Source organism: Micromys minutus, assembly GCF_963924665.1.
Source record: "Micromys minutus genome assembly, chromosome: 29".
Lineage (NCBI taxonomy): Eukaryota > Metazoa > Chordata > Mammalia > Rodentia > Muridae > Micromys > Micromys minutus.
This window is the reverse complement of record NC_137964.1, coordinates 22,975,582-22,989,155: the sequence shown is the minus strand read 5'-3', so window position 1 is coordinate 22,989,155 and position 13,574 is coordinate 22,975,582. Positions and strand designations below refer to the sequence as shown.

General features: G+C 45.2%; 1 protein-coding gene across 2 annotated transcripts in view; it reads left to right on the top strand.

Annotated features, from left to right (window-relative positions):
• Window positions 1-13,574, top strand: part of TMEM132B (transmembrane protein 132B) — a gene marked incomplete at both ends in the record, with an annotated part of 233,971 nt that overhangs the window by 184,057 nt on the left and 36,340 nt on the right. For both annotated transcript variants that reach the window (XM_080940754.1, XM_080940755.1), the window contains one exon: window positions 11,000-11,143. In XM_080940754.1, coding sequence (XP_080796880.1) covers window positions 11,000-11,143 — 144 coding nt within the window. The remainder of the gene's footprint in view (window positions 1-10,999; window positions 11,144-13,574) is intronic.

The window sequence follows — 13,574 nt, the reverse complement described above, 5'->3', positions numbered from 1 at the left end:
TTAAAAGAAAATCTCTCCCACAATGCAGGAGTAGAATTTGAGTAGAAAGCACACCCAGCCTGTCATTAAAATAAGTAATAATGAATATGTCCTCGTAGCAATGTTTATTCAGTATGGACAATGTAGGCTCTTTCCCAAGGGGATATTTCATAACCAGATCTGTGACCTTGAGCAAGCAGAATGCCCTGGAGTCACAATGTCTTTCTCTGGGTGATGGGGACAGTCATTCCTTCCCTGCCTTGCCTCCCAGGGATGCCTTGAAGCTGTTGACAGGAGGGAAGGAATGGTGTAGCGTTAACTGTGAGAACGAAATCACAGTTACAGGCGGCAACATCCAGCTGAGGGCGAAGAGAGCAGGTGCTGGCAGGTGTAATTAGGAGAAAAAATTATTACCATCCGTTTTGCAAACAGATGTGGTGGCCCCGGGGTTCTGTTATGGCTGGGAGCCTTGGGTTTATCTATAATTGAGACTGGCATCTTGTATTAGGCAGTAACAAAGTACCACAGGCAAGGGAGCTTAGGCAACGGGATTTTATTCCTCACCTTTCTGAAGGATGACAAGGTGCCGGTGAGGTATATTTCTTTCTAACGATCCTTTTCTTAGCGGAAGGGTGATGTCACAAGGTGCCCACTGGCCTTTCTTTACATTTCGGGCTGCGGATGGCTCTCTCTAGAAGGCCAGTCTGCCCACTTTAACATCACAAAGTAGCATTGCTATCTACAAAGTTCAACTCTCAGAAACTGCACAGTCAGGGCTGGAGAGATGGCTCAGTGGTTAAGATCACTGCCTGCTCTTCCTGAGGACCCAGGTTCAATTCCCAGTCCCCACATGGCAGCTCACAACTGTCTGTAACTTCAGTCCCAGGAGGTCTGATACCCCTACATCAATGAATAATAAATTTAAAAATAAATAAATAAATAAATAAATAAATAAATAAATAAAATTAAATTAAATTAAATTTAAAAACTGCACAGTTGAGTTACAGAAGGAATCTCCCTCCCTCCCTCCTTCCTTCCCTCCCTCACTCACTCCCTTCTTCCCTCCCTCTCTCTCAAGATGTTTTAAGTGAGTTAACATTTTATGCTGGGTGGCATTCATAACTGTCCTAGGGTACCTATAGCCAATATGCTGAGGGTTAGACATGCCTGCTGGGTGTGTCTTCCTTTCATAGGACCCAACCTGATGATCTTATTTAACCTTAAAGTCTTCTTAGGGGCCCCAGCTACAGAAACAACTATATTATGGAACTTGGAGCTTCTTCCTTTAAGCTTGGGGAGTGGGGCATGTCTCAAAAAGTCTTGAGTGAGATTTCCACTTTATGAAGTTAATAACTGAGTTCTGCCCAAGTCCCTTTTAAAAAGTTGTTTTTGAGCCTGCAGGGGTCTCTGGAACCCACTATCTCCAGTCTGACCTTCAGCCCCAGCTTTGTGGACTACAGACACATAACCACAACCCTGGGATACAAATGTTAAGTCCTTGGAGGGATGGCTCAGTGGCTTAGAGCAGACTTCTCTTGCAGAGGACCTGGGTTTGTTTCTAGCAACCATGCTGGCTGGGCAGCTGATAACTGCTTGCAAAAATCCAATTGTCAGAGGGAGCTCACGTCTCAGGGTTCCTGTGCACCTCTTACACATAAATAAAAATAAAACAAATCTTAAAAATATAGAAATAAGTCCTGACTTTTTAAAAGATTTATTATTCAGTTTCTAAACTCCTAGTATCTGTGTGAATGGAACTTTTACTTAGGAACGAAGCCTCTGTGTAAAGAATCAAATATTTTGAGAGAGTCTACCTGGGACCTAGGGTGGTACCTACTCCCCAACCACTGTCCTTATGAAAAAAAGGGAACCTTAAGACACTCAGAAGACAGGCAGAGCAGGGGACCACATAGAGATGAGGAGGATGCTCTCATGAGCCAAGTGATACCTGGAGGCATCAGACACTGTGAGAGGTGATCCTTTCTCTCTAATAGTCTCCTGGCAGAGTATAGCCTGACCAGATCTCAGACTTCTGGCTTCTAGAACTTAGAATACGTTTGTTTGTTGTAAGCTATTAGGTTTGTGGTAGTTTGTCATGACCGCTCTGGGAAGCTTGTCTGAGCTCTCATGTCCTTTGCACCCAGGCAGGGGAAGGATATGGGGAAGTCTGTTGTAAGCAAGCCAGGTAGACAAGGATGGGTTTTCAGCCAGCACCGAGTGTCTAAACACATCCCATAACACAGACGTTTGAGTGACAGCCATGGACCAAACTGCTTATGGTCTGTATTAATCTCAGCACTTACGTCTAGGAAGGGAGGATGCTGCATTAAGACTAGGAAGGAGAGCATCAGTGCCGACTCCACACATTTGGTCTTGGCAGGTTCACTATGGAAAAGAAAAAGAAGTCCCACGAAACAACAGACTAGGATGTAATTTCTAGAATCCTGCTTCCTGCTACCTTCTTTTAGCATCTCAAGATGTAAGTTCTCAAATGATTTCTCTCAGGTTTGCTCAGAAAGGTTCAACTTCCTCTTCTTTACAGACAGATTTTTTTTTAAAAAATAAAAGTTTCTTGGTTATAACAGAAAATCCTTCTGAGGTGACTTAGTTTTATGTGTGTGTGTGCGCATATGTATGAGGGTTTGTATGTACATGTGTGTGAGGGGTTTGTGCAGATGTGTGAGAAGGGACATGTGCAGATGTGTGTGAGGTAGTGTGTGCACCCATACTATTCAAATATCTACCTGTCCACTTGACTCCCTGTTCATCCATCTGTCTGCCTATCATATGTTTATCTACCCATCCAACTATCTGTCATCCATCTGCTCACTCATTAATTCATCTATGCATCCACCCATCCATCCATCCATCCATCATCCATCCATCCATCCATCCATCCATCCATCCATCCATCCACCCATTCATCCATTCATTCATCCATCTATTCATTGTCCTTCAGTGTCCAACAATCTGTTCATCCATATATCTATCCATCCAAACATCTGTTTGTCCAACTATTTATCCACCAATTATGCCTTCATCTATCTGTTCATCAATTTGTCTATCTATCAACTCATCCATCCATTTTTTCTATCTACCCATCCACCCATTGACCTAATTATCTGTCTATTCTTTGTTCATCCCTCAACCTTTCACCCATCCATCAATTATCCATCTATTCATCCACCTAACTGCTCATCTGCCTATCATATATATATATATGCATCCATCCATCCATCCATCCATCCATCCATCCATCCATCCATCCATCCATCCACTTCTCTGTCCATCCCTTTATTTCTCCATCTAGTGTCCCAACTGCACTGTTGACCAGCAGGTGCCCCCTCTCATGCTCATGGTGGGCTCTCTGTGGTCATTGGGCAGTTCACAGTAACTATCCCAGAAGGTGTATTTGTATTTAAATGAAGTTGTCATTGTGGGTTGTGGGCCCAGGTCTCAGTTGTGCTGTCCCCAGCGCTATCAGGAGCCTGTTTTAGATTTTAATCACACAGACACCTTTGCTTGCTAGTTCTGTGGCAACTGGAAGTTGTGGTAGATTTTAATTTAGCTCAAACGGGCTGAGATTCCCCCCTCCACCCAAGACAATGAAGAAACATTCTTAAGAGGTTGCAGTTGTAATTAAGGGAGTGCTAAAGGGTAGAAAGGGGATTAGAGAAAACGCATGTAATTATTACACAGTGTAGGAGCCTGCTGTGTAGATAAAACAGCCCCCCTCCCACGAGGAGCACAGGAAAGTGGCTTTCTTAGAAACCAGGCTGGCTCAAACCTCCTGTGGCTCTGACCTAAGCTTTAGAGTTTCTTCTGCTGTATCTGTCTCTCAGGGCTTTCTTTAAACCTATGTGGTTCCCTTATCCTGAGCCTAAGTTCCCCATGAACCCTGCTCCTTTCTGTCTCTAGTACCCAGCTCTGTCTGACACCCTGTCTCGAGAAGCACCATGCCCCTTGGATCCTCAGATGCATACCCCAGACTCAGAACCCCAAGTGGTGTTTCATAGACTCCTGTTCTCAAATTTCCACCCCGACAGCTTCTTGATGGGCTAGCAGAGGGCTCAGGGTGCCAACAAAACATTACAGTGTAATGAAACATTTTTTTTTCTTTTTCTCTACCAAATATGGAGCTCTGGGTAGCACTGACTCAAGTGTCCCGCACTCTTCTGTGTCGTGACCCAACGCTACCCAGACCCTGACAGGAGAGCGAACATCACTCTGCCTCTGTTTCCACCTCCTCTGATGTCAGCTTCTTATTACACACCTGCAGCATGGGTCAGAAGCACAGGAGTTAGTCAGGTTTCATTTCAGTGACTTGCCTAGTGGTGACTTTGGGAAAGTCATTGCCTGTCTTTGGGATAGATACTCTATTAGTACCCTCTACTGGGCATTGTTCTAGTTTTGATGTCCATATGGGATGCTCTGTTTCTAAGCATCGTCTGGACTATATGGGACTGCTGCATTCTTTTCTCTCTCCACCTTCCTTCCTTATTTCTCCCTACCTTACTCTCCTTCCTTCCTTCCTTCCTTCCATCTGTCTGTCCTTCTGTCCTTCCTGGCTTGAAACTCACTCTAAAGACCAGGCTGGCCTCAAATTCACAGAGACCTGCTTGCCTCTTTCTCTCAAGTGCTGGGATTAATGGTGCGCCCCAAGCCTGGCCATTTGATTTTTTTTCTACTAAGGTTCCTTCCACCCCTGTCTACTCAGCATTACCACAATCATATCCTTTAAGGCCTGTGCCTTTATACAGACATCTTCTGACCCCTGGGAAGCTGAGAGGTTGGATCTTATTGCTCAACTTCACAGAAGAGATTATTGTTGGCTGTGGTCATTAAGGGTGATGACAGCCAAGTCTTTTGACTCTTAGTTCAGGGTCTTTCCTATTGGCCTGTTCCACTAACCTACTACTCAGGTGTAGGTCCCTGCAGGGAAGAATTCGGGTTTCCATTAGTTCTCATTAATAGAGAGACCATAGCCTCTGCTTTGGTGTCACTTTGAAAAGCAAAGGCCAAGGCGATGGCTCAGTTTGGTTAAGTGGCAGCCACACAAGCAGGAGGACCTGAGTTTGATCCCTGGAACAGATGTAAGAAAGCCAGCCATGATGGTATGCGCATGTTGTCCTGGTCGTGAGCAGATGGAGACACAGAGATTCCCAGGTTCACTGGCTCAGTGATCTTTAGGGCCTCTGAGAGATTCTGTCTGTCTCCACAAACAAGGTGGAGGACACACAGGTTTACTCTCTGACTTCCACACACATGTGCACACATGTGCATGTGAAAACACACACACACACACACACACACACACACACACACAAGTGAAGACCCTTTGGGCTGGTATCTGTTTTTTGTATAGGACCCAAGATACCAAGGACATTGATGTTCTTAGAATTCCTTTGGTGGTCTCTTGGTTTGCTTTTCTGTTGCTGTGATAAAATACTAGCCCAAAGCAATTTGGGAATGAAAGTGGTTTTGTTTGTTCGTTCGTTTGTTTGTAGCTTATAGTCCATAATGATGAAAAATCAGGGAAGGAACTCAAGACAGGAACCTGGCGGCAGGAACTGGACCAGAGGCTAGGGAAGAATACTGCTTTCTGGCTTGCTTTCAGGTTCATGTTCAGCTACCTTTTTTATACAGCCCCGATCCACGTAGGGATGGTACCATTCACAGTGGGCTGGAATCTCCTATGTCAATTAACAACAACAACATTCTATAGATAGCCACAGTCTAATCTGATGGAAGACATTTCTGAACTGAGGTTCCCTTTCTCCAGGTGACTCTAGGTTTATGTCTAGGTGACAGCTGAAGCTAATCCAGGACAATCAGCAAGTAACAGAAACCCACCAGCCTTAGTGGGAGCCCAGTACGGGGCTTCTTCACCAGTACATGGGATATGAAGAAGAGGAAGGTGTGGCATATAAGTAACAACTGGATCTTTGCAGGGAGCCTCTGCCCCTCATCCCTGCCCCCCCCCCTGGCCACTCTGCTGGCAGAAATGCCCAGTAACCGCTTCTTAGTTCCGATTTTTTCTTCCTGGGAACAAGCTGTGCAGAGGTTAGAGTCTCCTGACCCTGGTTCTAAACTGTTTTCCAGGAGACAGCTCGTTGGCTCAGCATGGACCGTTGCTCACATCTACACCAGTCCACTGTGACTATAAAGTGCTGACTTGGTTCTTTGTCACTGTTGCCATGGTGACAGGGAGTAGAGGAGGAAGGTCTCACGGCTGCTCCATACATCACATTGGATGACTTTCCCACCACTCCACAGTCTTTGAGATCTTAGTAGACCCTAGGCATTATGGGAAGCCATGGCAAAGATGGGACCATGGATCCTGCTCCTGTGGTTTTACACAGCACAGTTCTTATTCTCCGAAGAACATCTGCATGTGTAGGGAGCTGGCCGCACCCTCGGATTTGTATCTTGACCTCTAGCTTCTCTATGGGTAACCTTTGGTTTCCTTGGTCAGTTAATGTCATTTTAGTACTCTGGGCTTCTGGCGTGAAGGGCTTGTCCTGGACACTGGGCAGAGGTGGCTGCTGCTCTAAGCAGTGCCCTTCATCTCTGGGCATTTGTCCAGGCAGCCCAGCCCTTCAGTGGAAGGCAGCTTTAATCTCTGACGCCCTTCCTGTTTGAAACGATCCTGTTTGTGTTGCTCAAGAAGTGGCAAAGAGCTGACTTCTGACTTTCTTTAGTGCCTTGTGGATAGCACATCACCACAGTCCAGAAACAGCCATGGAGAGCAGGGGAGCCGGGCTGATTTCAGAGCTCTATAGCACACAGCACTGGGTTGAATGTTGCCATCTAAATTAGAGGTCATGTCCTTGCTGGTTTCTGAGTAAAGTTTACAACTGCCCTGTGGCTTTAAAACTGAGAAAACCGTGCTGTCTGGGAGCAAAATATGGTTAGAGTTAGGTTCCTACTCAGATAGCAAGTACAGAAGCATCATCTGCAGCTTTGAGACTACTCAGAGGTTTTTATAAACGTCTGATTGATGATTATGTAACCTTTTAATTTTTCCGCTTGTCATGTAGACGTTGCCTGCTCATACATACATGTGCATATTTTTACATGTGTGAGGGCACATTACATGGACCTGTGAGGACATGCATGTGCAGGCTTGAGGTTGATGTTGGGAATCATCCTTTATCGTCTTATTTCCCATCTTATTCATTGAGGCAGAGATCTGTCAGTCAAACAAGAGCTCAGTAGTACGAGTAGTCTCACCAACCAGCTTGCTCTGCCTTCCGAGGCTGGGGTTAATGGTTGTCCTCCATGCCCGCCTGGCATTTGTGTGTAGTTCTGGGGCTCTGCTCTCCAGTCTTTACCCTTGTGCAGTAATCAGCTTTGATCACTGAGCCATCTCCCCGGCCCCCACATAACGTATTTGTGAGGGATTTGGAAATCAATGACTCTATAAATCGACCTTTAATCCTTAAAGCTCCATTTGGAGTTAGGAGGTGGAGTGAGATGGAGCGCCCATTGTGTATGTGTGCTGTGAAGACCATCTTAGCACCCAGGATGGGAGCTGGGGCACCCGAGAGCTTCTGTCCCCATCCTAGCCCTGTTGCTTAGCAACAGCATGATTCTGGCCAAATCACTGAACTCTTCTTTTTAGCTCCCATTTCATCATTTGTCCAATGGAGACACAGATAGTCACCCTCCAGTGGGGTTATCTCAGGACTAAACCACATGTTAATGAAATAAATGAATATTATCGATAGGAAATGGTTTCTCTAAATGACAGAAATCACTTGTCATAGTGCCTGGTTCTTATGCAATATTTAAGAAAAGCATGAACTGTGTTTATTTATATTCATCAGGCAAGTGAGGGCTCTACTTGTAGGTAATTCTTTATTTTTTCCTTGCTGTGTTCTTTTGGTCTTCTGAGTAGATCCATGAGCCTTAAGAAGTCTCTTTCTAAAATTCCTCCTCTAGAGTCCCCCAGGTATTTGTGTTCTCTCTCTCAACACACACACTATATTATTATTATTATTATTATTATTATTATTATTGCGACAGGGTCTCACTTTTTGGCACTGGCTTGTCTGGAATTATGTAGACCAGGCTGCTCTTGAACTCACAGAGATATGCCTACTTTTTCCTCCTGGGTGCTAAGATTAAAGGCCTACACCATCACACCTGTCTAAACACTTTATTTTGAATTGTTTGAGAGTGGGTCACATACACAATGGCCTCCTTTCTGTAGATACTTTAATGAGGTTATGGTGGTTTAAATGAGAAATGTCTCTCACAAGGCTCTTAGATATAAACACTTGGCCTCCAGCAGGTGGCAGTGTTTGGGGAGGTTTGGGGAGGTGGAGCCTTGCTGGGCAGAGATCTGTCAATTAAACAAGCGCTCAGTAGTATAAGTACTCTTACTAGGTAGCTTGCTTTGGGGACAGCAGTATCTCTACCTTCTGAAGCTGGAATTAATGTCTGTCGCTCCTGCCTCACTTGCCGGATGCCGTGCCTTCCTCTCTAGTACTATAAGCCAAAATAAACCCATTTTCTCTTATGTTGTTCTCTGTTGGGGTATTTTACCATGACAACAAAAAGGTAGCTTATACCCAGGGTTTCCCAGGAGTCCTTACGTGTACAAAGATACATTTCGAGGTACTATTACCTCACATCCAAGCTTTCCCTGCTTGTTATCATTTGGCTGTTTGTGGCTGTTGAAGCCAAATTATTTTTCTAGTCTGAGGTCTTAGTCCGGGTGCTCTGACTATGTCCTGCCCTTAGCCGATGGCAGGTTCCCAGCCTTTACCTTTCTGACACACTTGTAAATTCCACTTGCTCCCTCTAATGCCCCCCCTGCTGGGTTTGTCTCACACATCACCACTCTGGCTTCATTTTATACTTAAAAGTAGCACTGTCCTTTCCAAGGTTCAGCGTCCATTCCTTCAAGGTCGATGGCGTCTTCGATCACCAGAATATGGTCGGGTGTTCCAGGGTCTGCACCGAAAAGCCACTGTGATTTCATTTGGGCATCATTACTTCTCCTGCACGGAGACATGGCGACACTTTGTAAATAACCGGTTTCTTATACTTTTGAGTCAGGCACAGACTCCATTAATGATTCTCACGCAAGACAATTAAGGCATAAATGGTGGCTGCCAGGTGGTAGGGGTTCTAATTTCATGGCTTCTTTTGCATTTATGAGTCGGTATGTACCCCCAAGGACCCAGTTTCCTTCTCCGCTGTTTGTTTAATCAGAGTGGTGTGGATTCAGGAGCCAATTTTATTCCATAGGTTATAATTGGCTGCTCTGATTGTTTACCGGGATGCTAAACTGTCCCAGGTCGGCAACAGACAACGCTTCATGGTGTCTCCTGTGTCCCTTTTGACATTTCAGTTGTTTGAGCACTTAGTTACCTCCTGGCTGCCGGAGATATTTTAGGCTCCTGCTCTCTGCTTCCCTTTGCCTATCAATCCGCCATTTCTCCACGGAACACGGTTGTCTTCTTATCCTGAGATAAGGATGGTATTTGGAACTTGAACCCCAGCACTTGGTGTGTTGATCGCTGAGTGAGTCAGGTGTTTGCATCTTAGGCCTCTCAGAGAACCAAAGTGAAGAAAAGCCTCATGTACACACACACACACACTTACAGACCCCCTACTGCATACAGAGGCATATATCCAGCCCAGCACACGAGTTCTCCCCCATTCTCCCCAATCTACTTCATGCTCAGAGTTCCCATTCCACGTTAAGGCTCAGTTTTCTAGCAGGAAGCACCGTGGCTCTCGTTCCCCAGTGCACTGAAGTGGCTTCAGGGGCCAAGCTGTTTGCCAGGCCGTGGAAGACAACGCTAACCGAGGGCTCGGGGTAGGTTTGCATCACTTTTGAGTCTTTACTCCGAGAGGTTATAGGCAGCATGTCAGGAGGTTACTCCGACTGCTGGTAACAGCTTTGAGCATTGGCAGAGCCTTGGTCATGCTTCGTGTCAAGTTCAGGTTCTTCCCTGTCCTCTTCCTGTGGCCTCGCTGATAGGGCGATTAGTCTCTCTCATCCTTCCGTGGTTTATTAATCATTTCTCTATCTATCCAGCTATCATCTGTCTGTGTGTCTATTACCTATCAATCTATATATCCATCTTCTATATATGAATCATCAATTATCCACCCTTCTCATCTGTCATCTATGTGCTCACTGTCATTCTGTCATTTGTCAATGTATCTATCAGTCTGTGTATCTCTCCTATCATCTATCGATCATTTATCTATCTATCTATCTATCTATCTATCTATCTATCATCTATCTATCTGTTTATCAATTATTTATCATATAGCTGTCTATCATCTATCTATCTATCTGTCTGTCTATGTATATATGTATGTATCTATCATCTGTCTGTCTATCTATTGATCTATCTATCTATCTATCATCTATCAATCATCTATCTATCTATCATCTATCTATCATCTACCTATCATCTATCTATCTATCTATCAATCATCTATCTATCATCTATCTATCATCTATCTATCTATCTATCTATCTATCTATCTATCTATCTATCATCATCATCATCATCAACATCATCATCTCTCTGTAGTTGATTTTGATGATATTTGTTGATGAGTTAAACTCACTTCCTCACTCAGCTCTATGCAATAAGCTACATCCACTCTCAAATGTATATAATAAATGTGCGGAGCTTCTGGGGTGCTGTGGTGTGTCCATCAGAGATCCCAGGCTGCCTGATCCCAGCTTTTCTATCAGTGTATGTTTGCCTTTTTTTTTTGTTGTTGTTGTTTTGTTTTTTGTTTGTTTTTGTTTGAGACACAGTACTTGTTAGGACAATAAATCAGGGACTGCCCGAGAATGACCACCATCTTAAAGGGGCAGGCCCGTGTTCTAACAGGCCAAGTGTTCAATTGTATGAAACTGTTGAGGATATTTTGTAATTCTAACAGGAGTCCAGGTGGCAAGTGGCTATCTGTGAGTCACCCCTCCATTGTGGCTCACACCTGTACCTGTGTGCTCACCTATGCCCTCTTCTCTCCTGTTCAGGACACAGAAGTTTTGAACACTGCCATTCTCACTGGGAAGCCTGTCTCGGTTCCTGTCAAGGTCGTGGGGGTTCAAGAAGATGGATCTGTGGTGGACGTGTTGGAATCTGTGGAATGCAGGTCTGCTGATGAAGATGTTGTGAAGGTACTGGAGACAGTTGATGACCCGTGTTCACACTTGTTCACCTCTCTCTCTCTCTCTCTCTCTCTCTCTCTCTCTCTCTCTCTCTCTCTCTCTCTCTCTCTCTGCCTGTTTCTGTCTGTCTGTCTCTGTCTCTCCTTTCATTTCCAGCAGGTTCTGTCTGAACCGAATGCTTCTCTATTTAAAGGGAGGGAAAATGGCTTCATTGAGATTGGTGAAGCCTTGGGTCAGCAGGAGGCTGCTGTTTCCTCCTCTGGTCCTTGGTCTCAAGTAGAAAATGCATTCTTATGGTTGCCCTCCCCACCCTCCCTCTTCTCCCTTCCTCTCTGCCTTCCCCACAAGCACACTATTTCCTTTCCTTTGGCAATCCATACATCATTCCAATCCTTACCAACTGCCTCTGCCCAGTCAGGTTATTTAGCGAGTAGATTTTCTTCATGTGTCCTGCTTTCCTGGAGCAGCTGTTTGCCTCAGCTGGATGGAATCTGCTGCTAACAAGCGCCTCCTTCCTCAAGCTTAAAAACGAATTTAGGGTCATTATAAGATAATAAAACCCACGCGCTTGATGTGTTAAAATTTTGTTAATATACATTAAAGTAAATGGCTATTAAAATAATAATAAAAAAATCCTCATTACGCACCTCCCGACTTAATTTGAATACTACCAAAGGGATGCGGCTTGTGGAGAAATCTGGACATGGAGTGATTCTGCCGGGTTCTTTTTATTGCCGATCAGTGAATATTTTGGCTCCAGATTCTTCCAGAATCTGCCGGAAATTGAATTGTCCTCACCATTTGTATGGAGATGTTAAGATTTGGTGTTTCTGTCGTTGGGTTTTCCCCTCCTTAGCACATTGGCTGCTCATTGCTTTTGAGATTACAGAGATCACAGAGAGAAAGGATTCTGTCTCTGAGAAATTCTCTCTCTAAGAGAGCTCCCAGTTCCAGTCTTCCCAGAATTTTAGGGAAATCTAATACACCAAGTCCTGTCCTTCACAGAGAGTCTGCTTCTGTTCGGAGGTGAAATGGGACTTGGCCTTAGCATGTTCAGTCTTACATTAAGTAATTTAATGTCTCAGTGTGTGGGTATGTAAGAAGCACCGTTGCCTAGGTCTGAGGACAGCTTTCTGCAGTCCTTTCTCTCCTTCCCACTGTGTGGATTCCTAGACTTGAACTCAGGTCGTGATGCTTGGAGACAGGTGCCTTTACCTGCTCAACCACCTCAACAGTCCTTGGTGTTAGTCTTAAACCTCTTTGGTGGCTAGCAAGGAAAGTCTGGACTAGTCTCTGTGTGGCCTGCGTTAGACTACGTTTGGTTCAAAGTCTATCTGATAAAGATGGATGGAGCCATAAAGTCTAATTGAACAGTCATGAAGCGGCAGGAGCCTCCAGTATGGCATAACATGTTTCCTGGGCATGAGACATGGCTTATCCCCAAAGACAAAGGCAGACTAGTTTAAAACCTGCAATATGGGCCTCACCCTGGGACTCCTGGCAATCCTTGTGTTCTGTGGGCAAGCCAGATTAAAAGCAAACCTTAGGCCTTCCAAATTAAGAGTCTAGAACGATCTGAATCGCACGCGCTTGCACGCGCGCGCGCACGCACACACACACACACACACACACACACACACACACACAGCTGTGTGTACACCTGAGAATGCATGGAGCTCCATCCTATTTTTGAGACTGGTACCTGATTTGGACCAGACACTTCCTGATATGTCTAGACCAGCTGGCCAGCAAGCCCCAGGGAATCCTCCTGTCTCCAATTCCCCGAGGTTAACTCACAAGCCCATAGCACACACCCAGCTGTTTATGTTGGCGTTGGGGATCCGAACTCAGGTCCTTATACCCACGCTGGAAATACTCTCCACACTCCAGCCTAGTAATTCCTTTTCCTGTCTCCATGCCATTCCAGACAAAAGAGACACTGATGGTGGCAGAGGTGGGCGGGGTCTGAATGCTCATGTTGACATGGGCTCAAACAAATGACTCGATCTGTTTCCCCTGAGCCTTTGGGTCTCTCCCAGGAGCCTCGTGGAGCCCTGCAGGACGAAATCCTTGTTCGTTGCTCTGGAGAAGTCTACTATAGAAAACTGTGTCCAGTGCCATGTAGCCCATTGCTGTCCCCTCTGTACTTGTTCCCACTGTGCAGAAATGAGCTCACCCCTCTGCCCTTCCTGAAGGATATATTTTTGGAAGATGGCAGGTGGATTTATTTATTTATTTGTTTGTTCATCGTGGGAGTCTCATGAAGAAGGCTCCATTCTTCAGAGGAGCCAAATGGAGTGAGTTGTCAGATCATCAAGCCCCGGGGGCTGCATTTAGGCAGGCTTTGCTGGCAACCCTGGGATTTAATTAAGTGTCTCTGATGCATTTGCTATGGCTTCTCCGTCTGTGTTTGTAATACACTCTGCTGCGGCTTGTGGAT